General features: G+C 42.6%; 2 protein-coding genes across 2 annotated transcripts in view; both read left to right on the top strand.

The window, feature by feature from the left end:
• The window catches only part of plekhh1 (pleckstrin homology domain containing, family H (with MyTH4 domain) member 1), a 33,052-nt gene extending 14,206 nt beyond the window's left edge, over window positions 1-18,846 (top strand). The window contains exons 4-30 of the mRNA XM_041953731.1: window positions 813-962; window positions 1,060-1,143; window positions 1,451-1,532; window positions 2,126-2,308; window positions 3,046-3,809; window positions 4,039-4,117; window positions 5,484-5,575; window positions 5,705-5,852; window positions 5,990-6,126; window positions 6,342-6,452; window positions 6,728-6,814; window positions 7,195-7,353; window positions 8,637-8,717; window positions 9,037-9,216; window positions 9,317-9,428; window positions 10,320-10,432; window positions 11,428-11,604; window positions 11,779-11,876; window positions 12,005-12,182; window positions 12,968-13,123; window positions 14,133-14,230; window positions 14,416-14,557; window positions 14,739-14,881; window positions 15,124-15,253; window positions 15,533-15,616; window positions 16,253-16,399; window positions 17,128-18,846. Of these exons, the coding sequence (XP_041809665.1) occupies window positions 813-962; window positions 1,060-1,143; window positions 1,451-1,532; window positions 2,126-2,308; window positions 3,046-3,809; window positions 4,039-4,117; window positions 5,484-5,575; window positions 5,705-5,852; window positions 5,990-6,126; window positions 6,342-6,452; window positions 6,728-6,814; window positions 7,195-7,353; window positions 8,637-8,717; window positions 9,037-9,216; window positions 9,317-9,428; window positions 10,320-10,432; window positions 11,428-11,604; window positions 11,779-11,876; window positions 12,005-12,182; window positions 12,968-13,123; window positions 14,133-14,230; window positions 14,416-14,557; window positions 14,739-14,881; window positions 15,124-15,253; window positions 15,533-15,616; window positions 16,253-16,399; window positions 17,128-17,280 (4,068 nt within the window). The 3' untranslated portion in view covers window positions 17,281-18,846. The remainder of the gene's footprint in view (window positions 1-812; window positions 963-1,059; window positions 1,144-1,450; window positions 1,533-2,125; window positions 2,309-3,045; window positions 3,810-4,038; window positions 4,118-5,483; window positions 5,576-5,704; window positions 5,853-5,989; window positions 6,127-6,341; window positions 6,453-6,727; window positions 6,815-7,194; window positions 7,354-8,636; window positions 8,718-9,036; window positions 9,217-9,316; window positions 9,429-10,319; window positions 10,433-11,427; window positions 11,605-11,778; window positions 11,877-12,004; window positions 12,183-12,967; window positions 13,124-14,132; window positions 14,231-14,415; window positions 14,558-14,738; window positions 14,882-15,123; window positions 15,254-15,532; window positions 15,617-16,252; window positions 16,400-17,127) is intronic.
• A 3,758-nt stretch (window positions 18,847-22,604) lies between these two features.
• slc25a21 (solute carrier family 25 member 21) overlaps window positions 22,605-27,944 on the top strand; it is a 96,903-nt gene continuing 91,563 nt past the window's right edge. The window contains exons 1-2 of the mRNA XM_041953917.1: window positions 22,605-22,755; window positions 22,877-22,965. Of these exons, the coding sequence (XP_041809851.1) occupies window positions 22,896-22,965 (70 nt within the window). The 5' untranslated portion in view covers window positions 22,605-22,755; window positions 22,877-22,895. The remainder of the gene's footprint in view (window positions 22,756-22,876; window positions 22,966-27,944) is intronic.

Raw genomic sequence — 27,944 nt, 5'->3', positions numbered from 1 at the left:
CTGATAGAAATTATGGCCCAAGTTGTAATAAACTAGAATTATCATTTAAAAAGTAGAAACCTCTGAGTCATTGTAATCTGAGTAATATTCACAAGGCCACAGAAATCTTTATCCTCAGCATGTTTCAGTTTTCCCCCCACACATTGAGTGATTTCACAAAGAAATCAAGCTACTTTACTCCAGATCCACTGACTGGCTTTCTTTGGTATATTCAACTGCATCATCTCACCATCTTTCTCAGCACTGTGATCTGAAGTTGAAAGCTCTGGAAAAAGCTAACAAGTGGACCTTAAATTTAGATTTCTTTTTAGTTTTCAAGGTCAAGAACTGTTTGAACTTTCATGCTCAACACTGAGAAGAAATCCTAAAATTGGGATCCGTAAAGCTGCACAGTCAGTTGGATTTTGTGCTTTTTTTTGTTGTTGTTGAGCTCGTAACCACTAAGCAGGAGTCAACCTTTGATGGGACTCAACAAAAGTAGCATGTGGTTTGAGGATAAGAAACCTCATACAGTACGAATGACACACACACACTCTTCAGCCTCTTTTGCTGTTGTGTTTAACCTCAGATTTGCTGTCATTACTGGCTGCTCCAGGTGTTTCTGTAGGTGGTAATTTAATGGTGCCCTTTCTTTAAAAACAAGAAATACCTCAGGGCTTAGAACGCTTTTTCTCGTCAGAGTTGGCAAAAAAGTATCCTCAGTGTTTTCTTCTTGGCTTCGTCTGGTGCCCATCAAAGCTCAACGAACCATGCAAATCTGAGCCGTCTTTTGGCCGTGCCTGTGCACTCACTGCTCTAATTACGCATTTCAGATCCATGTCATGGAAGAAAAGCTGAAGTCTGCAAACATACAAACCAGCGAATCGGAGAGCTCGTTGTACAGAAAGTATCAAGACCTGACCAGTCAGGTTCAAGAGAAGGATGCCGCGATAAAGAGATTAGAGATGCAGCTGGAAAAACAGGTATGGACGGAGCCATCAGATAAAGAACAGAAATGTCCATTTATGTTCATAAAATGTAGTTTGAAATAATCCACAACCCTGTTTTCTCTGACTACAGATCTTAGTCAGAGCCCAGGAGGCAAAAATTATTGAGGAGAAGGCTGCCAAGATTAAAGACTGGGTCACATTTAAGCTTAGAGAGGTAAGCTCACACATGTATAGATACACCCCTGACTGAAGAAAGAGCCTCTGGGAAAGCCGTCGCCCTTCTGAGAGACATTATCTGTGGCAGCGAGAGATGCTTATGATTAAAAGGTGTATTATCTACAGCTGTTTATACACTTTAGTTTTATCTGCACCCGGTCAGAATTGAAATATTCCTACTTATAGAGGATGTGTCTTTGTAATTAAGCAGTTTTACGAGGCATAAAATCACAATGTCAGCTCATTCTTGTCACTCTAGCTTTTGCATGTGGCTGCTGAAAGATTTATTCTTTGCGGTGTTGCAGATGGAGCAAGAGAACCAGCAGCTGAAGATGGCCAACCTGAAGCAGACAGAGCAGATAATGTTGCTGCAGGACAAACTGCAAGGTGAAAACTGCTGCGTGTGCTTTAGATGTGCTATAAACTGAGCAGTGACGTCTAGGAAAAAAATTAAAGGTTGTAATGCTTTTATATTATGTCCTATTTTACCTAAAACAAACAAAAAAGTACATAATACCTAAAAAATGCAGATACTGCTTTGTTTTTCAGCATCTACCAGCAAACAAAATCAACTTACAGCTTTTTATTTTAATAAAAGATAATAAATAATAAAGTTTGATAGCTTAGCATAGCATAGCCTATAGCACATGTATCACTGTTTTGCTACGTGTCTGTCTGGTAACATTTTTTCAAATTAAATATAGCAAATTTACAATTTATTATGTTTAAATGTGTGATGGAATGGTGGCCGACCACACTGGACCAAAAGACAACAAACCACCATTCACTGAGAGCTGCTAAGCTAGTTACTAGTTATTCAGAGATTGATAAACGAAGATTCATAAAAATGTATATTTTCAAATTACAGATAACAGCTGGGGAAACTCAATGTAGATTTCGTAGTAGTGCACATCTGTCATAAGTTACCAGAGCTCCAGTGGGAAAGAGCCTGAGTTACTGGTGTTGTCTTCCCTCTCCAGCTCTCTTAGAGAAACCTGCATCCTCTGGATCCCCTGCCACCTCCCCTGTAATGGACACCCACCTGGTGCCCACCAGTCCGCTGTTTCCTCCCAGCTGCCCCGGCACACCACCTGCCCAAGATGACAGCTGGAGGCAGACCGGTCCCCGTGGAGCCGCCTCTAATATGAAGACCTCGCCGACAGGTGTGCTGCCATTGATCTATGTTATCTCGGGACAGGTAGCAGGAAGCTTTTGAAGCTGTGAGCGTGTTTTTTAATTCAAGTCTGGCTGATCAGATGACTGGAACAGAGCTGTGGTGGACAGACTGGTAGCCTCACATTATTTCCAAAACTTCGGTTGTTGTTCTGCTCGTGTCTGGTTAGGGGTGGCTTTCATCCGTGTTTATAAATGATGATTGATCTGAAATATTAAATTGAAATTAAATTTGTCTATGGTGACTAATAGCTAATTTTCTCTTTGTGCCAGTTTTTTTTGCCATAATTTTCATTTTAAATGTAAACTTCTGTACGGCCGAAATTTAGCTAATTGATTAAATGCACAGCGCAACAAAAATGCAGTCATTCTTTTAAAAAAAACAAAAAACTAAAGCATTTTAACACATTTCTTATCTCTGTAGTCCAATGTTTTTGCAGTAGGTATTGCAAAATTCTGTTGGATTCCTTTTATAATATTTACTTTGTAAAACTGTTTTAAACACACACATCTTTCTAATTATCATCGTCTACTGATTCCAGGAATATTCCACCAAAAAAATACAGTTAATGAGCAGCAACTGTTCACCTACTCCATGAGCAGAACCCCCGTTTCCACCATTGAGACTTATGTTCTTGATACGCTCGTTCTAATTCTTCCACATCATTAAAAACAGCTCCTCCGTGGTATGTCGGCCTTCTCAAATGTCAACAATCTGTCTCCTCAGATGTGAAAAGGACTCCTGAACAGAGCAGTAAAGGGATTTGCCTCGGCGACCTTGCAGTCCATGATGTGCTCTCTCAGGGTTGGAGCAGGGAGGGTCCCAGCAGCCCGGTTTCCATTAGTGGACCAGAGCTCCCAGTGGGCCCAGAGGGTGGGGCGGGGAGCTCTGACAGAGACAACTCCTCCGATGAGCTCAACAGCAAGTTCCGCTCTCAGTGCCTTCACTCGTCCTCTTCCTCTTCATCCTCGTCCTCGGCCTACGAGATGGCCCACGGACCGAGCTCCCCGGAGTCCATCATCAGACTAACACCCAAAAGCCCCCTCCTGTCGCGCTCCCCCTCCACCAACAACCCCTTCCCGAACCCTCCAGCCCACCAGTCAGGCACAAGCATGACGTTACCCAAAGTACGAACCCCGCTCACCCCCAGAGACAGCATCCAGCTGGTCAAGAAGCATTACAGCCAGCCGCAGCCCAGCCTGGACAGACTCCACCACCTTAACGTCAACATAGACATCATGACCCCATCCTCCACTTCCTCCACCCTCAAGAGCACAGGCACTGCCACCTTGCCCTTCTCGCAGGTTGTGGAAGAAACAGACATAGACGATGGGCTCCCTGACAGCATGGACGGGGTGGTGGAGGGGTCGGGGTCGGAGGAGCCATCCCGCGATGGAGTCTCCTTCGTGGGACTCGCAGAGGAACTGGATCGGCTGGATCCAGAGGTTCTGAAGCCACCGACGCCTCCTTTACACCGTTTCCCTTCATGGGTACGACAGACCGGTATTATCAACCGGAACATTTTTGCTATATCCTTCCTCTTGCTACAGCAAGCACCAGCTGCTGGTTAGCTTAGCTTAGCATAAAGAAGGGAAACAGCTAGCATGTCTCTGTCCAAAGATAATAAAATCCACTGAACAGCAACTCCAAAGCTCATGATTTATGTTCTGTCATGTTTGTTTAATCTATCAGTTTTTTGATCTTTGTTGATCTCTGCAGGAGAGTCGGATCTATGCTGTGGCTAAGTCAGGAATGAGAGTATCCGAGGCCAGTCCTGGAGCCAGGGGCCCTGGACGAGGTGAGTCCCCTGCAGCCAGAAATGAGGAAGCAGCCATCCGCTCCTTCCACTTTTCTACTCCAGCGGCGAAGCTGGACGCGTGTGTGTTTCTCCGCCTGCGTGTGTGTCATGAGCCTGGGTGGTGCAGGAGTCACTCAGTACTGCGGAGTGATATTTCATTCAGCTGATGCTAAAGCGGCTGTGGAAGTGTGTGGTTGGTTCGGATCTGTCATTGCTGCCTTTGATGTCACTTCCTCTGGCCCGAGGCTCCACACACCTGCACAGGTGTGGGCTCCTCTTCGGGAGGCCGTTCAGATCCCCGCCTCCCCTTTTTTTTTTTTTTTTTTTGTTTAGGAGCTGAGGAAGAGCACAGGAGAGGAGCTGAGGGAGAGGCTGCTTTTTAATCAGCTGCGATGAAAGGACGTGGTCTGGGTGTAATTACTGCTGTGCTTTCTGTCCCGACATCATCCATTTTGTCAGGATGCAGACAGTGAGGTTTGACAGCACTCTGACGCTGGAATATCCTGACTGCCAAGCGGCTGTTGTGGATTAAGTCATATCTTATTCAGCTTCCTCTCATGTTTGTGCCTTAAGGTGCATCTGTTGTCGGAGCATTTTGATCTCCTGCTGAATGAATAGCATGGACCAGTTGTATTTCGACTTACCAGTCGGTAGGCTACTCGAGAAATATACAGCAAATGTGTGTCAATTATACGTGAATTATATCTTTACTATGACTCAGGATGCTAGCTTTTCCCCCTTTGCCACTACGCAGACTTACTCTCCAACACTGCTAATAAGTGAAAGGGGCTAAACACAGTGCTGTTTTTAAACAATTCTCAGTGATAAAGTCATCAATACCTCATAAAGTTTTGCTGATTTTTGTTTTATTGTATTGTCGTTTATGTTTTGTGTTGTTCTGTATGTGCTGTCTTGTTGTATTACGTGTATTTGTATAAAGGACAATGTAGAGATGGCCGTTGCTAGCTTGCGTTGCTAGCTTAAAGCGAGAGTATGTGACCTGTAAGAGAAGAAGTGAAACTAGAAATAACAAAAGAATAACAATAATTTTTTTACTAATGACTCTCTATTCATGATAAATTCAAATTCGTAAGCACTAAAATACACAATTCAACATGCTGAGGGGTTGTGCTGCTACAGACCATGAATAGTAGCTTATGGTGGCGAATGTTAGCTAATGCTAGCTAGCCTATACTTTTCCACTTGTTGTGCTAATGTGACACCATGTCATGTTTTAGCGATGACCATTTTTCTGTAGTTCATCTACCAGTGCTGTGCTATCTGTCTTTGCTGTGTAATATCCATAAAAAAAACACATGTTAAATCAGACAAATTCTGAATAAATATTTTCCTGTGTATGTTTCAGCCTCCAATTTACCCCAATATCCAGCGGCAGGTCCGTTTACCCAGTTGATCTATAAGAATATCAATGTACCAGTCTATACCACATTGAAAGGGGTGAGTGACATGTCTCGGCTGGATCGGCGCTTTACTTTTGACTTTTGAGATCGGACCAGTTTTCACCTGCACTGAAATCACATGAGGTGTTGTTTTACCTTACAGTCCTCTTTTGATTGGTTGTTTTAGAAAGCCACTCAGATCAGCAGCGTACCTCTGCCTGATGATGACTCTGGGTCTGAGGACGACAGCAGCTCTCTGGCCAGTTTACGGACCTCCATCCTGGGCCCGGACAGGAAGGGCAGCGTCCCCGGGAGCCCGCGTGCCGTCAAGAGAGGTGAGGATGGTGGATGATGCTGCAGACAGGACAGGGGGCACTGAGCTTCACGTACTGATAATATCTAAGAGAGATCTAAAGAGTCTGGGTTTTCCATTTAAGAGGCTTCTGTCCTGTTTTTCTCACATTTTTCCTAGGTGTGTCCATGTCCTCCATCAGCTCAGAGAGTGATTATGCCATTCCTCCTGATGCCTACTCACTGGACAGCGACTACTCTGAACCGGAGCACAAAGTCCAGCGAACCTCCTCCTATTCCTGTGAGAGCACTGGGCCTGTGAGTGGAGTCCTGCTTTTTATACTGGCAGCCCTCAGCTGTCACCTCCTCCGTGTTACTTACAATCAAGATGCCTGAAAAACCAACAACTTGCTTGTTTAAATCGGCAAACTCTACAGACAACATCTAATCCCAAAGAAATCATTGAAGTTAGTTAAATACAGCACGGCCAGTCAGTTGTGTTCACACGTTTCCTGTGCTGCTTGTGTGTGTAGGAAATGCTGGAGAAGTCTGGCTACCTGCTGAAAATGGGCAGCCAGGTGAAAGCCTGGAAACGGCGCTGGTTCATCCTGAGGAATGGAGAGATCCTCTACTACAAATCTCCCGTGAGTGAGCCCGCCTGCCTGCTTCCTTCTAAGGTTTTGCTGTCCGCACAGAAAACATTGCACGAATATTTCAAAATTTTGTGTGTTTGCGTGCAGGATGGCTGCAGTTGAGCTTAACGAGTCATCACTAGCAGTGTTTAAATGAATAAAGATGTACATTAATGCATACATGATCACTGCAGTTACAAAGTTTGTTATGACGTTTATATAATTATAATTGTGGACAGAAATGAAGATTCTTGTGTGTGTGTGTGTGTTTTGGTGTGTGTATTCAGAGCGACGTGATCAGGAAACCTCAGGGTCAGATCGAGCTGAACTCGTCCTGCCGTATAGTTCGTGGAGAAGGAGCGCAGACGTTTCAAGTAAGTGGAAAACACATCTGAAATCTTCTGCAAAGGATCCCAGTGGTGCTTAACTTTGTGTGAGAATACAGGAGATGCAGAGAATAGAAATGGTTGATCGGTTTTTCAACAATTCCAAAGACTGTGGCATGAAAGCAAAAGAGGAAGAGTTAACAGAGCACATGCAGCCACACACAATCTTATTATAGCACAGCATCACAGTGGAGCTTTACTGCTGCATACCAGAGAAGCAGCTTAAAATGACATCAGGTGTAGTATTGGCCTGGAATGTTTTCCTGGCTCTTCAGAAGCTGATTCTGATCTCGCTCTGACACCACGATGCTATCTCCGTCGGCTCGGCTTAGCATTTTTCCCATTTTTCTCCCCTTTCGCTTAATCAGTTGATTACAGAGAAGAAGACCTTCTATCTGACCGCCGATTCACCCAACATCCTGGAGGAGTGGATCAGGGTTCTGCAGAACATACTCAAAGTCCAGGCCAGCAGCCCGGTTACCGTGGAGACCGCCGCCAAGCCCACTGTGAGAGGTTGGCTTACAAAGGTCAGGAGGCTTTACTCTTTTACTTTTTTTTGCCTTATTACCTCCACTGAGGTAATAATAATAAAAAAACTACTGTTCCGATTTTCATAAACTTGGTGGAGCGATGCAGCTCGGGCCAAAGAAGGAAACATAAAATTTTGAAGAGGATACGAATCACGGGGCAGATACATGAATTATTTTTCACTTTTGGGCATTAGGCCTTGGCTGTGCAAACTTCATACAATCACGTAGAAATGATACAACTTTTTGTCTGTTACATACTTTTTGTATTTACTTAACTAATGTAGTTGATTTTATTAAGTTTTAAATGGGTTCTAGTTGAAGAATTTTAACCCTTTTTTTCCTTTTTTTTACAAATCTTTACTTCCCTATCCCGCTTCCATTGCAAAATTGCAAGAGGTGTACATTAGCCAAGCTTTCTCCTTGAAGGGGATGCCAGAAATAACTGATTTTCAGGCTTAACGTCCTCTTTCAGGCAGATAGAGAAGTGTCTGTCACTGGGGTGGAGAAGCTTAGACGGAGCACGTTGGGACACGGCAATAAGGCTCGAGCTGCTGGAATGCTCGAGCTCTCCCTCCCTTCCACCCGCCTTTCTTTAGCTGAAGCCTGTCTGTCAGTAAAGACACTCCAACATCTGACGGGCGCGTGTGATGACGCTCTGACAGATGACCGACAGCCTCAAGCTGAGACGACCTAGCCCACGTCCTCTCGCCAATCCCTTCCCGAGCGCTGCCTTTGATCTGCCGGTCATGACGTGATCGCAGCTCAGACGGGGGCTGTTCTGCCTCACGGCGCAGTTAACCCTGGCGACCCCGTCTGAGGGATGCACAGCTGGCCTCGTGTCGACGGCGTCCCCCGGTGACATCACCGCTCCGTTCGCATTTCCAAAACTCTCTGAAAGAAGTCTGTCGCAGAAACTGACGTGCGATTGTCATCTGCGGCCGCCTTCCTGGTTCAGATGAGGCTGAGTGCAGGAATCAGAGCGTGGATGGACTGTTTACATTTGGCTGGAGTCAGTTGTCACTTTGCTTTGGAAACACACATAAAAAAAGTCCAGTTTGAATGTTCGAACTATCGTCGAAGTCACTGAAGTTAAATGATTTGCACACTCCTGGGACATCTGCTGGTCAGATGTGCATGCTCCCTGACCACCATCTGCCAAACGTCTAAAAACTTCTTTGGTCTGAGTTTCAAAGAATACAAAAAAAATATTTACTACTGTTTTAATCAGCCAGATCTGTCTTGATCCTGACACCTTCTCCACCGCTTTCTTCTTGTTTCAGGTCAAACATGGACACTCGAAGCTGGTGTGGTGTTCTTTGGTTGGAAAAGTCTTCTACTACTATCGTAATCAGGAGGATAAGGTTTGTAAAACCAGTCTCTCCGTCTCCGAACGTGCCCTCGCCTGCTTTTAATTTAGTCTTTTGTTAGTGATTATTAACACCTGCCACAGAGAGGTTTCCAAAAACACAACATGCCCCACAGCTGTTGTCTTAATCTGTACAAAATAAAAGGCTTTTAACAAAACCAGGATAGGTGCTTACAACTGTTGTTTAGACAAGAAGAAGAAGGTGTAATTATGTCAGGCTTGTTTAAATAAACACATTCAAAAGTATCTGTATTGAGGTGTGTCTCATGCTTGTTGCCACCATGTTTCATTTGATTCCTTGTTTACGTATTCAGTTGCCTCTGGGGCAGCTGCAGATGCGGGAGGCCTCGGTACAGGAAGTGGATCGCTCCTGTGATTCAGATGAGGACTATGAGACGGGCAGTCGAGGTTTCCTCTCCTCCCACTGCACCTTAGTGGTCCAACCAAGAGACCAGAGTCCTACTTACCTGCTGATCGGCACCAAGCAGGAGAAGGTACTGGAACGCCTTGATGAAACCGTAATTCATGCTTCGGGGTGAGATTTGTTGGTTCATTTCTGTATGTATGTTCATGAGGATGCTGTCTTCTAAACAGGACACATGGTTGTATCACCTGACGGTGGCAGCGGGCAGCAGTGCAAACTTCAAAGTGGGCACAGAGTCGGAGCAGCTCATTGGTAAACTCCTCGATGCAGAAGGAGACCCAGGTGAGAAATCTGAGTTATCTGTGATGTTTATTCATCTTTTTCTTTATACAGAACTCTGATGAATTAGGTTGATTTTAAGTTTACTTTGTAGAATTACTCTAACCTGTCCTCACTGTTGAGCATTTCAAAGAAAGAGAGATGTTTGTTTAATTTAATGTGCTCTCTCCTGTAATTTAGGATGATTACAAAGTTATCACCCAGTCCATGAAGTGGGCTGCAGCAGGCTTTTGTTTTGTTGGCTGTTGATTGTTTTAGGAAAATCCAGGCACAAGACAATAAAGCTGCACAATAGCCAGGATTTTAGAAGCACCGAGGTCATGCCAGGAATAAAAGCGAAGTCTTATTCTGAGTATCAGCCAAAGTGTGCCTGTAGCAGCCAATTTTCCCAAATTGTTAAGTATTGAAAGTTCTAACTTTAAACAGTATTTTATTTCGGCAAAGCTTGTTATTTAGCACTGATGCATTAAGCAGTTTGTGAGAAATAAAAGGGTCAAAACATGTTTATGTTCCTTAAAGTAAGATATTGACTGTGCACCGATATCAGTATGCAGCCTCAGTTCTTTAATCATTTATTTTGTTCATAGTTCTCGTTACAAAATAACTGGAAAACGTTTGATTTTTAGCTTTTTATATTCTTTGTTGACAACATTTGAGATATATTTGTAGCATTTGTAGCAGGACACATATAGTAACTGCACAATCGGCTTCATTTACGCAGTATTATGCTACATGTTATTTTGATCCTCGCCGTCTGACAGCCTTAATCCACGCTGCAGACTGTTTATGACTGGAGTGCTGTGTGCGAATTTGTGTCAGCTGGTGAGTCATTACAGCCTTGAAACTCAATCTTTATGTTTGCCTGTGCGTGCATATGTTTCCTTCTTTTCCCAGAATCTGCCTTGTGGAAGAGCGAGGCCTTGAGCTTCTGTAAGGAGGGCCTGCGCTCGCCTCTCACCACTCTGCCCTCTGAAGCTCTGCAGACTGAAGCTCTCAAGCTTTTCAAGGTCAGTCTCTGTCGCCTTTGTTCCGTTCCACTTACTTTTCTCCTCTTCCTTTCATCCCTTTCTCTGGATTCCTCTTTCCTTTTCTGTCCTGTTCTCACTGCGAGGGTCTGTTCAAGGCATCACCCGTCTTAGTCCGGTTTGTCCAAACCATAGCCCCCATTATCCCCTCCTACTCCTGGATGCGCTCTGCGGCCCTCCTCTTCTCCTCCCTCCTGCCTCTAAACCAGATCAAAGGCTCGAGGACCAGGGCCCCAGCTCATTAAAAGTGTGGAAGAGAGATAATGGCCTTGATTATCTGCTCTGATTGAGGCTAACTGTTCCTCTGGTATACAGCCAGTGTGAAAGGAGCCCTTTAAAGAGGAGACATGGGAGGTCAGGGCCTTCAGAGAGTGGCAGCAATGGATATGGATGCCACAGGATGGGGGAGGAGAAATGGGATCAGAGCAAAACAGGGACCTTGTGGAAGGATGGCAGATCCTTTTCCTCTCTTTTCAACTCTGTAGCCCTCAGCGTGCCCACCCAGAAGCCCCCTCCCATGCCTGACTCATGCTTCACAGCCCCATCGGCCACCGTCAGGACTGAAAGTTGAATGGATCGGCTCTCTTTGACCAGCCAGCCTTAAAAAACAGTCCCAAACACACACAAAGGAGCAGAGTGAATGGAAGTGACACACTTTTCAAGCTCTACTTCAGGCCTTTGAAGTATTAATGAATCTGACGGGAATGATGAAAACTGATCAACTGGGTCTTTGTCTTCAGCTGTCCCCGTGGACGAGAACAAAGGTTGCTTCAAAAACATAACAACATGCACATTTGGACTCTTACTGACCTCATGCCGGGTATTTTTATTGTATTTTTCATTTCTTCTGACCTGGATACTATCATCACCTGGAGCTCTGTTATTTTTATAATTGTAAGATGCATTCGGAGTCTCTGGTGTGTGTTTGCTTCCACCTGCTGGTCGTCAGTAGATTAAGTGTCCTTCTTTCTCTGCAGTCCTGCCAGCTCTTCATCAACGTGCTGGTCGAGTCTCCATCCGTGGATTACCACACCTCGCTGGCCCAGAATGCTTTGCAAGTGTGCCTGACCCACCCGGAGCTGCAGAATGAAATGTACTGTCAGCTTATCAAGCAGACCAACCGCCGGACGCCACACAACTACTCCCTCACACAGGTCAGCCTGGTGCACACTTAAGACAAAACGGATGCATGTGAGACAAAAAGCTCTTCTAATCATTGGCAAGAAATTTACAAGAAATTTGCAAGAAAACCAGGCAAAAGTTTCCTTTAATGAAAAAGATTTTCCTGTGAATTAAGGTTTTTCTGCTTTTACCACCTCTTCCTGTAGTGCTGGCAGCTGTTGTCTCTGTGTGTGGCTCTGTTCCTTCCTCAACAACATTTCCTTTGGTACCTGAGACAATACCTGCAACGCAATGCCGACCCAAGGTGAGGTTCCTAAAGCCTGTTGCTGACCCGTGATTCCGTAAAGCGTGGCAGAAAATAACTCCGGAGTAGCTTAAACCAGGTCTGGAGCAGTTTTTAATGCACTGTTAACATCTCTTTTTTCCACACAGGAGTGAGGTGGGGAAGTATGCAGTGTACTGTCAGAGGTCTGTGGAGCGAACGCTGCAGAACGGGGAGCGGGAGGCCAAGCCTTCACGTATGGAGATCGTCTCCATCCTGCTGAGAAACCCCTACCACCATTCACTGCCATTCAGCATCCCAGTCCACTTCATGAACAACACCTACCAGGTAACATAACACACCATTTCAATCCACTGTCACTGTCTATATGATGGCCTCTTTAAATGCAAATACAATTCTTATATTCTTGTCTTATTAATGTCTTAAAGACACCTTTACACTCTCTTTAGAAACCTCGTAGAATTAGTTAACTGACTTTTAGCAGCAGATTTTCCTTAAGGGGGAGCAGCTTTATGTTGTTGGTCCAGTTCTGCACAGTCCAGCCTGCGCTGCCTGCAGGGAAAGAGCGATGCAGCAGCAGCAGTTTACGCCTGCAGATGTGAGGACGTGTTGATGTTGCCACCTGCAGGAAAATTAAGCAATAGCTGCTTCAATATTTAATGTCGCCTGCAGAGCGACGGGTCTATCTAAAGCCGTTTCGAGGCTGTCATGTAGTCGGTGTCCCATTGCTGCCGTGTGTCTGCACACAGACCCACTTGAACGCAGAGGGATCTGGCAACAAAGCTGATCCTGGCTCAGCATTTGGTGGACTACAGTGCAGCGTCATCTGGCAAGGCGCTGCATTCATCAATCAAATATGTGCAAGCATACGTTTTTGGAAGATTACTTTTTAACCGCTGTGAAGGGTTTTGGCACCAGTAAGCCTTCATGGATCTATTACTCAAACTGGCCTTTCTGGACCGTAGCGTATCATCTCACTGGTACCTGGAACAACACAACTCTTTCTTACAGCTGCAGTTCTAATCTGCTGCTGCTGTTGTTTTTCTTGCTAAAGGTGGCTCAGCCTGGTCTGGTTTCCAGTGCTGATGTGTCTTGTTTTCTCGTGTATGCAGGTGGTGGGTTTCGACGGCTCCACCACAGTGGAGGAGTTTCTCAACACGCTGAACCAGAGGATCGGCGTGAGGAAGCCTCAGCTGTCCGGGTTTGCTCTCTTCACTGATGATCCATCAGGCAAAGACCTGGAGCACTGCCTGCAGCCGTCTGCCAAGGTAAGAGTGAGGGTCACTGAACAGGAATGGATGGAAGAAACCCTCCACTCACCACTGAGGCTTTTGTGGTGCATTTATTCATATTTGCCTCATGTTACCTAATTTTTCACAGGGTCAGTGGTGGGTAGTAAAAGACAAGTTAAAGGGACAGTTCACTTAAAAAAAAATCAAAAGTGCATTTTTACTGGGGAGGTAGTGTGTTCCACCCCAAACACAGAAGTCACGTGATAATATTAATATCATCTCTGTGATTTGTGGTCGTATTTTTATTTTACACATTTATTTTATACATCTGTTTTCTGTTGTCAGACAAATGAAGTATGAAATTTGATCATGACTCCATACATATGGAACAGCTGTCAGCAGCTTTGCAGATCTGCTACTGATGTTCAAAATGAGCGATGAAGCGTGAGAAGGTTCGGAACAACAAAAGCAACAAAGTACAGCCACAAAGCATCTGATCAAAATGAGCTGCAAATGTGAATTTATGCTCGTAACAAATGCAGAATGTGCGCAAAACAACTCTAAACTACATTATTCATTTGGCTGCTGAAGGAGAGATGCTCAGCTTCTGATTGGCTGATGTTATGCAGAACCATGATATCATATCTGGGACATAATGTCATTAAATACTCAGACATGGGGGGATAATTTCTACATCACATGAGGTCCCGTGGTAATACTAGGCCCATGTGAATACAGCTGTTTTCCAAAAGGCAAAGCCTTCCTCTGTAATTTAATTCCACTCAATCATGATAAAAGAGTTGCTTCCACTTACTTTTCATTTTGGTCGCTGAAAATCTCCCATTATGTTTAACCAACCCACCAGCGACAGTGAAAAGAACACATTTCTAACTCTGTGTGGCTCTCACAGGATTCAGCACATTTTTCAACAGATCAGTGTCTGTGTCTCTGCAGCTGTGGCTGCTGCCACCTGCTGGCAGGACCAGGAATGAGGTAAAAGCTTCCACATGTGTGACTGGAGACTGACTAGTTTCCCCTTTGCCAGATCTGTGATGTCATTTCCAAGTGGGAGCAGGCGCTAAAGGAGCTGCATCCTGGGAAGAATGAGGGCACACGGATCGTCCGCCTAACATATAAGAGCAGGTAGGATTTGTATTATCACACACATGCACAGGCGTCACCTCGCAATCTTTTTATCACGTGGTCAGAATCAAACATGGTGATGTGACGCCTGTTCCTGCATCCTGGACCTTAAGTATGCGTAATTCCAGCCTCTTATCAGGTAAACTAGTTTCATGACAAGCTTTTCTTCATTTGTGCACGTGCAGGTTGTGTTTCAGGTCTCAGGTGAAAGGCGAGACAGAGCGAGAGCGCCTCCTGCTGACGTACCAGGTGAATGACGAAGTTCAGCAAGGCCACTTCCCTGTGAACAAAGAGCTGGCTCTGGAAGTGGCTGCCCTCGTGGCACAGGTCTGTACTGTGTATTAAGCTTTACGTCAAGATACAATTTAAACTCGACTCCAAAGTCAAACTTACTGGACTAAAAAGTCTTGTATTTTGATTAATAAAAAACTTGCTGCAGATTATTATTTCTGTGTTTTAAACCCAGCTTTCTCTAACCCTCCCTCTTCTTTCGTACTCCTTCTTCCAGGTTGAACATGGCGATCTGGAGAGACCGGCTGCCTCCTCTCCTACCGGCTCTCCTCAGCCCAAATCTCAGCTGATTCTCCTGCAGGCCTTAGAGCGCTTCTACCCCAAACGCTACAAACAGGACTGCAGCTCAGAGCAGCTCAGGTAAAACAAACACACATCAACATCAGAACCGAACGGCCTCATGCACATTTATTTGATGTATTTTGCAATGTCCCCTTGCAACAAAACCACAAACACAGTGGTGGCACTTTGTCATAAATTGATCCACGAAATTGAAGGTCAGATCAGACGCAAATACTGCAGGATGTCCCCGTTGTGCTTATTCTTGTTATTTGCTGCAGATGAGATTTAAACTTTGACCAATGTTCCCTTCCTCCTTTCAGAGATCTTACTGAGCGTCTGGCCACTAAGTGGTCTATGCTACGTGGGTGCAGTGCATCCGAGTGTGTGAGAATATATCTAACTGTGGCTCGGAAATGGCCCCTGTTCGGAGCCAAACTCTTCAGTGCCAAGGTAAAAGTTCAGCCCACTTGTTTAATTTTGCGCTCTGTATGTCCCTCTGTGGGCTCTCATCTGTTACATCCACTCTCTGCTTTGAAGCCTTATTGAAAATCTTTCATCAGCCTTTCATCCAGAGTGAAAAGACACTTTTCAGTTGGCTTGAAGCCGAACGACTCCATCCATCAGGCTTGATGGTTGGAGCAGTTTTAGACCCGAAGAAGACCCACGTTAACGTTTACTAGGATGGATTACATCTGTAACATGAGCTGTCTTTGTTTTCGCTGCCCACAGCCGGTCCCTCCCTCTCCTGTTGAGCAGAGCCAGGTGTGGCTGGCAGTCAATGAAGATGGACTGTGTGTGCTGGACTATACAATGGTGAGCTTCAAACTGGATACCTGCATCAACACTATCTCTGTCCTGTGTTGTTACATAAAACACAGACAAAGAGAGTGTTTTTTTTTGAACATTTTAGAATTTAGAAAATCTCTTTACTTTGGTTTCTAACTTAAAAAGTGAGATTCCTTTGTATAACTGCAGCGTTCAGCTGGCCGGGCCACAGCTGCAGAGCTCTGTCGAACCACCGGCCTGGAACGATTTTTATTCTGTGGTGTTTGAAACACCAGAAATCCACAGGAAACTAAAATGGACAGCCTCTGATTTGACATTCTTGACCCTGACAGACAGCAGTTCCAACATGTAAACGACGTTAGCTCGAGCTCTGTAATTTTCAGCAGCCCATGTTGATCGGTTTCATTCTTGGCCTGGTGGGCGGCGTTGCTCATGCGCTCTCAGGGAGTCAGAGAGAAAAACAAAGCGAAAATCACGAGATGCTGCTGGAAATTATGTCAAGCTTCTTCACACTCAATTTGTGCTTCAAAAAAGCAGAAACCGAAATGATTTCCCCAAAGAATTCCATGCTTCATTTTGGGATCAGCAATAAAATCGGAACATGAAGCATGTTTATATTCGCTTGGCTACACGTTTCACACCGGCAATGCTTTCATTTTTCAGCACACGCTGGTCACGTACTCCTACCAGTCTGTGATTACCTTCGGTGGTTACTGTGACGATTTCATGGTGGTCACGAGCCAGCAGAGGGAGCCCGGACCCGGGAAGAAGAGCGTGGAGAAGCTGGTCTTTGCAATGTCTAAACCAAAGGTAAGTGACATCTGCAGTGTCATGAGTATCTGCACAAACGATCGCCAAGCTTCTGCTTTACCTGCACATGTGAGGTTGTCCCTTGTCCTTTTGTCCGTTAAAAATAATGGATATATTAAGCAAAAAGTTTTGGATAAATGGTGAAATAGAGATCTAAAATGGATAAATAGCTAGCAGATAAAATTGTTAAAACTGTTCGATAAATGGTGAAATATTCAGCTAAAATTAACAGATTAAACAGTTAGTTAGGGTATTCGAGTTGAGAGTGTGTGGGTGTGTTTAAAAGAAGAAAAAGGCTGGGAAGCATTGATCTAAACCATCAGCAGCTGAGGCATAACGGAAATGTGCGTGGATGGATTGATTGTTCGAGGTGTTGAAGTGCTATAAAGGAGCACTGGAGATAAGAGAGGGAGCCTGACTTATTCATATTCACCTGTTTTTACATCCCCTCACAGCTCAGAGCTAATGGAGAAAACAGCTTGTTTCTCTTATTTTACGTGCAGAGTCTCCGAGGAGCTTTGACACAGAGTCGTATTACCACTGTGGGTGAGGCTAATGAGAGCAACTTCAATCTCAGTTGCAGATCAGTTGGGTTTCTCAGGTTTTCACATCTTCTTTGAGCCACTCGGGGGCCCGCAGCTCCCCGGAATCTAATGAAACACTATCACATGATGGTGTTAAAGCCATTAATCCTGCTCCGAGCTGACCCGTTCCTGCCCCTGTCTCAGATACTGGAGCTGACTCTGCTCATGGCCAGCTACATGAACCACTGGAACCCCAGCCTCCCGTCCGCCTCGCACCAGCCCCTCGGCCACTGGGACGTAGACAGCAGGCACTTCCCTGCGATGAACTACACCACCAAGGGCCCCACACTACTGTGAATTGTGCAAGCGACAAGAACAACAAGGACTGTTTGACTACAGGAAGGCTTGATGACGACGGTCACCTTTAGTCTGCATTCATATGGAGTGCGCTGGGTTGCATGTCCGGGTTTTACGTTTTTACAGAACAGGTACTAGGATATTTTTTCAAGTGTTTTTTTTTTTTAAATGAAGATTTAGATTTAGAAATGTCAGGATCAGTCGTCTCAGACTATTTATTTCTACAACAAAGGAGTCTTTCAGCTCTGCTTTATTTAGATGTCTTGTTCTGATTCCTTCTTAAAAGTGGATGCAGAAGCGATCTGACGGCTCGTCGCAGCTTGTCACATCTCCACCTGCAGCGTGATCCTTTTAGTTGCCGGCCGCCCCTCAGATTTTTGCCTTTACTGACCTTCATGTCTTGCCGTCTGTCAGACCTCACGTCCTTGTCTCTAATAAAAACAAAGCCGTCGCCTTCTGAGGGCAGAGTCGACTGGAATACAGTGTTGTTGCTGTGTATTTACCATAAACAATCACTCGTACTTGACAGTGAAATACATCTTCAATTCATTTATGAGGTACTGTGCAATTGGAAAGGGACTGATATGGCATCTGAGACTTCACTTTCATAGTTTTAGTATCTTCATTTGATATAATACATATAATATTTCTCAAATTTAGAGCTGCAATGAACGATTATTTTCAGTGTAGGAGAATCTGCTCATTATTTTCTCAGTCAATTGACCATAAAATGTCAGAAATCAGAACCAAATATTTATCACAGGGTTCTAAGTCCAGAGATATTAAAGAAAATTATAAAAGAGCAACTATTCACATTTGAACTGCTGGAACCACTGAATATTTGCTTTAAAAAATACTTAAATGAGGAATTGATCATCAAAGGTAATCGATTAATTAACTGTTTGTTTCAACTCTACTGCAATACAATTTGGATTTTGTTATAAAATAGGAGGTACGACTGCTTTCCCATAGAAAATAAGGTCAAATTAAAGGAACCTTTTGTGATTCCTTTTCTTTGTTTTAAAGGGATGTTAATAATTAGCACACTTATCAAGCACAAAGCAGGTCAAATAAAAGTGAAGTATGTGAACAGTTTGGCCCAGATCTGCTGTTGATGTAATGTTACTGAGGTACACAGTAAGAGGGCTGGGATATAAAACGATATGTAACAGTGAGATAATGTATCTGTGAAGCTTTAGCAGTGCAGCTTTTTTCTGATTTCTCTGAACTCTTCTAGACAAACAGCATGTTCACTATCAGGTCACTCAGTGTTGAAACCATCAACAAACAGGAGGAGAGGACAAATTCAAGAGCTACCACCACATTTGAATGACTTGAACTGTTTTGGATCAAACCACTGTCTTGCTCGTGTCCATATTAGTTATTTATTTTATTTCCAACTTTTTTTTGTTGTTGTTGTTGGCTTTTCCTTCATGTTTTCCCTCAACTGTCACATTTTGAAGACTTGGTTTCGTTTTTGTAGCAGAGTAATTTAAGAGCAGAGTATGTTTGGTTACTGTATCTGTACTAGAATGTGTTTGAGAGATGGGGTCTTTACGTTGTGTGTGTGTGTGGTAATAAAATAAACGGTACATCAGGTCTGTGTTAATTGTTTTCATTGATTGTTGGTGGAAAGTGACCGAGTACAAACGCTTTTTATGCACAGAACAGGTTCAACACGCTGATTAAACATTCAAGTGTCAGTCGGGTGATATTTGAAATCAATATCAAGTTATTTATGAGTGTTTTTTCCAATAATGATAAACGTCAGAATATAAGCAAAATTAGATATTAAATCTGTCAGTATGAGTAGCAGTGCATTACACTGTTGTGCATTACATGAGACAAAAGCCATCAACACAAAACTAAAAACTTTATTTATAAACACTTATAATTAGTAAAGTTTTCTTAAAGTTTTTTTTTTGCACATAAATATAAACCAATCTGAGAGACACCATTCGGCTTTATGAGTACTTTTACTTTAAATATGTGAAATACATTCTGCTGATGATACGTCTGTAATTTTACTTAAGTTACATTTTTATTGCAGGACTTTAACTCATGGTGTGGTATTACTACTTATTACTACTACTCCACCACTGATGTAATAACTATTTAACATAACTGTCTGCTGCCATGTCTCTTCTTTTTTGGGGCAAATACTTTGCAGTGTGGAGTGTAACATCTGAGTAACATTTTCATAGCACTTCATGTATGTTCCTGAATGCATCAATCATTTTCTTGGCCTAAAACTTCATTGGCTTTCTTATAAAACACATTTTGCCAACAAACATCATCTCCTCAGTAAAAACAGGCTTCATGCAACAGAAACTAAGCTCCTCTTTGAGTCAAAGCTCCTCTTGGTGAGTAAGAACACTGTTTCTACACTCTGTATTACTAAAAAAAACCTTCTTCTCTCATTCAGCACAACCATAAACTATATACTTACCCTGTGTGCTGGTTGTACACAGCCTGCCCAGTCTACACGTTTTACTGGCGTTGAGGTTGGAGGGGTGGAAGCTGTTCTGCTCTTTCTTATCCAAGGGGGTCAAAGTGGTAATGGCATTTTCCTGCCAAATATATGCTGTAAATCCCACATTTTTATAGCTTGTCTGAAGCTGTTGTTGTTCCACAGCCGCTCTTATACAAAACGAAACGCTCGTTATAGGGCTCACTGCTGAATTTCTGCGTGCCTTCATTGCTCATCAAAAAAGAAAATAACTTCTCTAATTTTTCCACGTTGCAACGCAGCTCAGGCCACAAGCTTTATATGAGTCTAAATCAAACTGAATTTAAAGTAAAAGATTCCAGTGTTGCTGGATGGATGGACATTTTCTTACCCTCACTGTAAACCCTTTGCAGTATTTTACCAGCTGACTGCGTCATTATGAATGCTATATGAATTGTGAAAGAGGCTTGATTTGGAAAACTATATTAAGATAGAATATAAAGGGATGTATGTGCACAGTTTAAGCTTATTTTAGATATAAAAAGCTTTGTGTTCTGTCTTATAAGCACCTGATAACTCATAACTACAGCTGCTGGGTTACTGTAGTGGAGTCAAAAGTACAATAGTACTCTCTGAACCTGTAGTGGTGAGGAAGTCAAATGTAACATAAATGGGAAATACTCTCAAACATGTAGTCGATTACAGCACAGATTAGTAGCGGTGGAAGTAGATCATTTACATTAGTACAAGTAGAAATACATGGGTATCAAAATACTTTACTATCAAAAGTAGAGGTCCTAAATTCATACTGTTACTTAAATAGAAGTATAATCAGCAGCAGAATATTCAAGTATCAAAAGTAGAAGTACTCAATATGCAGAATGACTCCTTTGACATGTTGTTACAGAATATTATAGTCGCGTATTTTTAGCACTCGTAACTTGCTGTCAGGTAAATGCAGCAGAGAGAAAAATACCTTCTTAAATGCAGTGCAGTAGAAGTATAAAGTAGCAGAGAATGGAAGTACTCAAGTAAAGTAAAAGTATATAAAGTACAGAACTAACTAAGCAGCAAATCTTCATGTGAGAAGCTGGAGCTGGTGCATTGGTCATTTTTGCTTGAAACTGACATAAACAATCGTTCAATTATCAATTAACCTATGAATTAATTGATCATTTAATCTTAACATTATTCTGACCTGAAATACTGCAGAAACTCTTTTTCTTTACCACCGTATATGTCAATGTGTCAGTTACTTAGCTGCGGTTCGCTGTAAACAGGAGAAAAAACACCACCTTTACATAACAGGTATTTGCACAGGAAGTTTTACGACGTGTTTTAGAATAAAACTGGTTGAGCCATGTCTTTAAAGATAATTCCGAACTCATACCTCTCTGATCTAACCCTACATCTGACCGCTAAAGAAGCAGTAATCTAAAACATCTTTAAATCATGACATTCACATTACATAAGCTGGGGTGAGATGGAGGACAGTGGCCATGTGTGCTTTACATAAGGAGGCCTGTATGTGTCTCTTATGCAAAACCGCCAAACTGTGCCGCCACACTCAGTGCAAATAGCATTTACATGAAATACATTGTTCAGGTGCTTGTAATTGTTCTCTGTAAGCTGCTTTAGACATGTGGCGCCACATCTCCATTGTCTTTAAATAACTGATATATTGCATGTTGATACTATAGTAGTGGTTTTGAATCGCTTCGCCAGGCTTCATTCTTTTCTTATAGGGATCAAACACTTAACTGCTTCCTGTAGACTTAAATAATGTCAGACTGTCTTCAGGCGTAATCATCTAAATCCAGCTGAATTCAAGCCGATCAAAGCCTCGTTCTGAAGCCAAAAACAATTAAATGATTCATTGACTGACAAGACAATTAATCATCAGCACTTGCATTGCATTTTGCAAGAAATATTCCTAATATTTACTGGTTCAAGCTTCTCAGAACTGAAAATGTGCTGCTCTTTTCTCTTTCGCATGACTGTAAGCTGGACGGCTGTGAGTCAGACAAACTGTCACAGTGTCATGTTGGGCTTTGGAAACGAGTGACGCTGTTCACACGTGAAAAAATATTAAATTCTACTTTTTGAAGCACGTACTAAGTACACTTTGTGCTATTTTTGTCACCTTCAAGTATACTTAAGTGTACTCAAGCAGTCCTTGAGTATCACTTGAGTAATACTTAAGTATACTTGAAGTGTAAATAGTTGGTAAATTGGCAGAACTTTTTACAAACTTTAAGTGAACTGAAGTCCACCAGTGATACAATTGTAAAATATTACCAATGTGTTGGAAATATACTTAAAATGAGATTAACTTTAATTAAGCTGCTAATGGTGTAGTACAAAGGACGTGAAAATGAGTATACTTTTCCTAAGTACTATATGATTGAAAGTATTTGTAATTCAGTACACTTTTTAAAAGTACACTTAAGTACAATTGATAACACACTTACAATAAAGTTCACTTTGTATACCACTTTAAGTGTTCCAGAATTAGTATACAAAAACAGATTATGGATGGAGTAACGTTTAGTTATCAGACTAAGTCAGCAAGTTTCATTTTGGATTGATGCACTGTCCAGCAGGTAAAACGTCAATTTAACACAGATTAAATTATGCAAAAAATGCACAAGTGTATAATGTGCAGAACAAGCATCAGCACAAACTGTCAAAGATGAACTAAAATGCACATTTATGAATATAAAATGAACTTTGTGCCTATTATGTGACTGTTTGCCTTATATTGATCACTGGCCAGGGGTCAGGGGTTATCCATCTTTTATTTACAATATTCAAACGCTTCATGGCTGCGAGGCAACGGGAGGGTGAACGTGAACCAGCAGCTAATTAATTCCATATTAGCCTAGCCTAGCCTAGCCTGAGAGCGCTCGGAGAGATAACACAGCAGCGCTTCGTGCAGCGCGGCGACAGCAGCAAAACTAACCGAAGCCCGCAGGACGGTCCCAGAGAGAACCGGACGACCTCAGCACGGAGCAGGGAAGGAACCGGTAGGCTGGCTGTTCACCAGTACGGAGGCGTACTGTTACAGTCCCTCCTGACATGATTCACGCTCGGCTACAGGAGTAGATACCCGCTAACGGTCTTCTCCCTTATCTTTTGCCTCGCTAGGAAACCGGACGCGCTAGAAATGACAGCCAAAAAGCCGCAGAGCATGCTGCGGGAGGCATCCCATCAGATTATCGCAGGTGGATCCGCTGGTAAGTCCAACAATTAATTCACTTTAACTGTTTGTTAAGGCTGAGTCAGATTATGCAACAGTTTACAACGCGTGCACAATGCTAAACACACGTAGCCTAGCTAAAGCGTCACCCGTTGAACGCAAACACCGTGACGCCCTCCTCGGTTACCCACGAAACGGCACTAAGCGTCCCGGTTGATCTCGCTCAGGTGTCGTTAATCGACAACCGAGGAAATTAAGTAGTCATCGGATCGTTTACCGAGCCAAAGATTATGCATGTGTTGCCAAGATAGTTGTCAGCTTTTCACGTGCTGGACTTCCTCAAGGAACTGCCGCCGGGTCAGGAAGTGAGTTCGCGCATGCGTACAGCCGTCTAAACCTTTCATGGAGAAACTGAAACGTCAGTCAGCGACTCTGGAGGGCTCATTTTTATGTTTTTATGCATTTACCTGCGCGTGAGTTGTGTTAATGGTCGTTTTCAAATGCAACACTTTTAAAACGGTCTTCAGCTGGGTAGAGAAAGTGTTGCATTATGTGACACTGGCTGTTACCATCATTTCTAAATGTTTAAACTAGTATAGTCACTACAGTGTGACCCAGTATCAGTGCAATCAGCTGGTGTGATTAATGCATGTATCCTACATAAAGGATGGAGGATACACAAAGGCAGAAATGTCATTGTACAGTTCCACTTATTATCTGTGCATATAAAGCTTTGTATCTTAAATGTAATCTTGACATAAGCAGCTGTGTAGGATTATCTTGCCTATGAGACTAAACATAAACATTTCCTTCAGTTTGGAATTCACAAAACTGATTATGAGAAAAGTGTTGAAAATAGAAACAGTAGAAAAAGCATAGGCCGGTGGTTGACTTCCATTAAAATAAACATAAACCATATGAAATTAAAAGTGTCGCAGGCTCTGTTTCTTGATCTCTCAGTGCTGTCACTAGTGGTTGAAAACATATAAATAAGACTTTCTTTTATCAGAATTCTTGCGCTCGGTGCGCTGGGGGCAGCACCGAGCGCACCGCTGCTGAGCAGTTCTCCGGTCATCCCGTGAGGAAGAAATTCCGCGCCATATTTGATATAATTTGTTTGTTTGTTTTGTTTTTTGATTAATTAAAAGTCGACGATCACCCCCTCTGTTCTTGGATTAATCGTGTTTCCGGTCGCCAAAAGGTTGCCTTCCATCTGGTGAGTTTGTGCTTTCCCTGTTCTGTGAGATACTAACATTACGTGACTGAACTGTTTAAAGAGAAACTGCTGCGACATACATTAGCCGAATGAGAGCGTCGTTGGTGGCCTGTGTAGGCCTCTGACGTTAGTCCAGTATCCGGCGGGTTTTTGGACTTGTGAAATCTTTTCATGAAGAAGCGACTATTGTCTACTATCTGTCCAACCAAGTAATGTACATATTTAGTGGCGTTTTCGTCTGCTTGATAACTAGCTATCACTATAGAACCCGTAGGTTAGCTAACTAAATTAATACAGGCGGCATAGGAGTGTTAGTGGAATAACAGCCTGATCAAAATCCTTGAATTAATTGAGTGCAATCTTAGGCAATCACTGTTTTTACAGCGCAGGCTTTGTAAATACAGTTAAACCACGAGAGCAAACATCTCTCCAAATTAAAATACAAATCAAACACTATTATACGAAGTGTCGAGGCTACAAACGGACGTTGATGTCAGTTAGAGTATACACGTCAGAGACGCGGGGTCTAACCCGGAAGTGAGCAGGAGTGACAGCTCTCGTTTCTTTGCTCTGCTTCACAAAAAACTCATCTGTTCTGTGTTTGTTCTGTTCTGTTCTGTTCTGTTCCTGTACATTGCGTAACACGGCTGGCACATTGCCAACTCGTGTTTGCTGAAGCTAAAGGGCAAAATAAAGACAGCGAATGACACGACAGCTGGGGGAGACGGTAGTCAGGCTATCCCGACATTTTACCTTCTGATCAGAGATGCGGTGGAGGAAGAAACAGATGTGTACACTGTGCCGTTTAATGTGATTTACAGAGGAGGCTGGTTTCCAGAATGAGATTCATGGAAGTCACGTGCGTTGGGCTTTAGAGATGAAAAACACATGGACGAACGCTTTTCTCAAGATCTAACCGAGTTGGAACCAAGTTTTGGTTATAGTGCAAGAGATTTACATCCTCCTGGGCCATAATCTCCACCTAACCCATATTATTTCCTACCATAACCTATGTAGCATAAAAGTGATCACAACTACTTCACAGTGAGCTTGATGCAATAATTAGATTTAGTAGAGACAAACTGCCTGAATGGTTAGTCTTATATTTGCATTATTCTGCCTGTACTGCCTTTTAAGTCAATATGTAAGCATGTGAAGTAATTTACAATATTTGAATTGCTTTGTATTGCCAATGTGCCAACAGAACATAACTTGAATGACCGCTCTTCATTTATTAACTAATTTTATCCATGCATGTATTCTGTTGTCTACGACAAAGTTCACATTGCAATATAGATAAGACAAAGAACATGCCTTAACATAATCATCATATATAAATCAGATATCAATCATTTTAAGTAAGAAACATAAATTCACATCATTAGATGAAAGCTGATTGCGAAACAGCATTAAAAAAGCAGACTGCACAGCATGTCATCATAATAGCTCCTCTCACTCAGCAGGGCCGATGTTAATAGGGCTAATATTAAATGTCAGCTAATTCATCCAGATTCCCTGTGGCTGATCTAACTGAGGAATTGGCTACGTGCTTGGATCTGGTTTTGGTTGCTTCGTAGTGTTAGCTGATAAAGTACAGCAAGCTAGTTGGCATCATGGAGCCAGTGGTCTAAATAGAATATCGGAATATTACAGGTAGTAATGTTGCTCTAAATATTACTGTAATTTATTTCCAGCATTCAGTGATCAGTCTTGTCACACCACTGTTTTGGTCAACGCCCAGGATGATGCTCCCCATTAGAGAGTGCCAGCAGCTGGATGCTGACTGCAGTTCACATAAGGGCCACTGGTGTAATTAATAATAAGGACTTTATGAAAATTCAACACAGTGTGTTAAAGGGAGATGTCACTTTCTCTTTTGTGTCAAACTCTTTTATCAGACACGTTATGTAAAGGAGTGCACAAAACCAAAGACAAGGTCGGTGGTTAATGACTGCATTCCTGAAATCTTTGAGCAAGGTTGTGCAGATAAGTGCTTACACCAGCAAGTCACTGTAAGACGAGTTTCTCTAAACATACAGTAGTTTGCTTGTATTGTAGAATTAGTGACAGATATCCAGCAAATGAGAAATTAAACACTTTGGACAACTGCTGTAGCTGTTTGAAATCCCTCTGCTGCAGGAATGGAAGGTCACTGGCTTTAGCTTTTTCATGGGTAGTGACAGTGAATGTGTAATAATTTAGTCTTCACAAACAGCTATTGTGAAAATCTCCGTCCTCCATTGCTCTGCATGTGACCAGCAGTCCAGGATTGTGGTTGTGTGTGTATTTGTATATGAATGTGATGCACTCACATGTCGCGGCTGCTCAGTAAAAGCTTCTTATTGCATAAATACAAAATTTCTTGCCAGTTTATTTTATTTACACAAGCCTCTTACTGCTTTTCGAATGGTTGTGTCCTACTGTCTTGTGATCCATAACATGGATTTTATAGCATGTATACAGCTGAACATTCTCCTGAGTTGTGTTATATCACGCACTAAATTCAGTAACTCACACTTGTTGACTCGTGTTCTGCTCTTCATCTGTCCGGTCACTTATCTGCTTCTTTCTTGTTTGTGCCAGTTTCGCAGTCAAGCGTGAAATTTTCAGTGAAGAAAATCTGATATTCAAATATGATGTTGCTTTTATTTTACCTGTTTGCTGACACCCAGTAACAGTGGAAAGCGATCAGTCAGGCGTGACTGTGATGGATTATTGAGAATAAGGGGAGACTGTCTCGTTATGGTGTCAGTTTTTTTTTCTTTCTCCAGCTGAACAAGCCAACAGCTGTAAACAATCAGGACCACAAAACGCTTTCCTCATGTTCGTATTCTCCGTGTTGTTTCTGCGCTCGCTCACCGAGGTGATCAACACTGAAGGGCGCGTCCAGAGTCTTGAGCGAAGTCTGTCGAGCTTTGTTGTTGTCATATTCAGAAATCACCATAATACAACATAAATCTTTACTTTAGAGGTCCTAAAAATATACATTTTGTATTTTTATATTTATATTTTTATATTTTCTCAAATGTTTGCATGTGCCTCTACATTATAGGAGTATTGTTAGTTATGCTGTTGGTCTCATTTAACATATTTAGATTGCACTATATAAGTGGGCATAAAGTATCTCTTCATTTCAACTTCAAACAAAGTGTCCATGAAAAGTACAAGCGACTCATTAAATGCTTAAGAAATCTTTTCCCAACTGGGCTTGTGGCCAACACTTTGTACTCTAACCTCCACATACCAACAGATTTTCAGTCATGGACTACAAGTGAAGCCCAAAAACATTTAGTCTGCCTCTTATGCTACCATGTACTACATTTCATCTGGATCTCTGCGCTCTTTAGCAGGCTTGTGTATTGTGAACATGTGAGTGTTTGTGTCTGTTGCAGTCTGCTATTAAGGGATTAAAGGGGTGTTTCAGACCGTCATTGTTGCTGCCGTCCCTGTTGCTACTGAATGAACAGTTCACTCCTAAACTAAATTCACCTGCATATAATCCAGGTTACAGCCAGTATGTATGAAATGTGTATGACACCCAGGACACTAAGTATACTGTAGACAGTGCTAAATAGAGAATATACCCAGTATACTCTCCAATGCTGTTAAAGGTAGAAATGTCATCATTTTGCTGCTTTAAAAAAATCACACAGTATCAAAAGTTTTTTAAAACAATTTGTATTCCAGGTGTTTTACGGTGGAGTGATTGCCTTTTGGTTCCAAAAGTTGAACATTTACCTCGTTTTCTCTAAACGTTTGCTCACAAACAATGATTTATTTAAGAAGGAACTAACTGTGGC

Source organism: Chelmon rostratus, chromosome 15, assembly GCF_017976325.1.
Source record: "Chelmon rostratus isolate fCheRos1 chromosome 15, fCheRos1.pri, whole genome shotgun sequence".
In the NCBI taxonomy this organism is placed as follows: Eukaryota; Metazoa; Chordata; class Actinopteri; order Chaetodontiformes; family Chaetodontidae; genus Chelmon; species Chelmon rostratus.
Note: the sequence above shows the minus strand (reverse complement) of the source record. Positions and strands in the feature narration are given on the sequence as shown.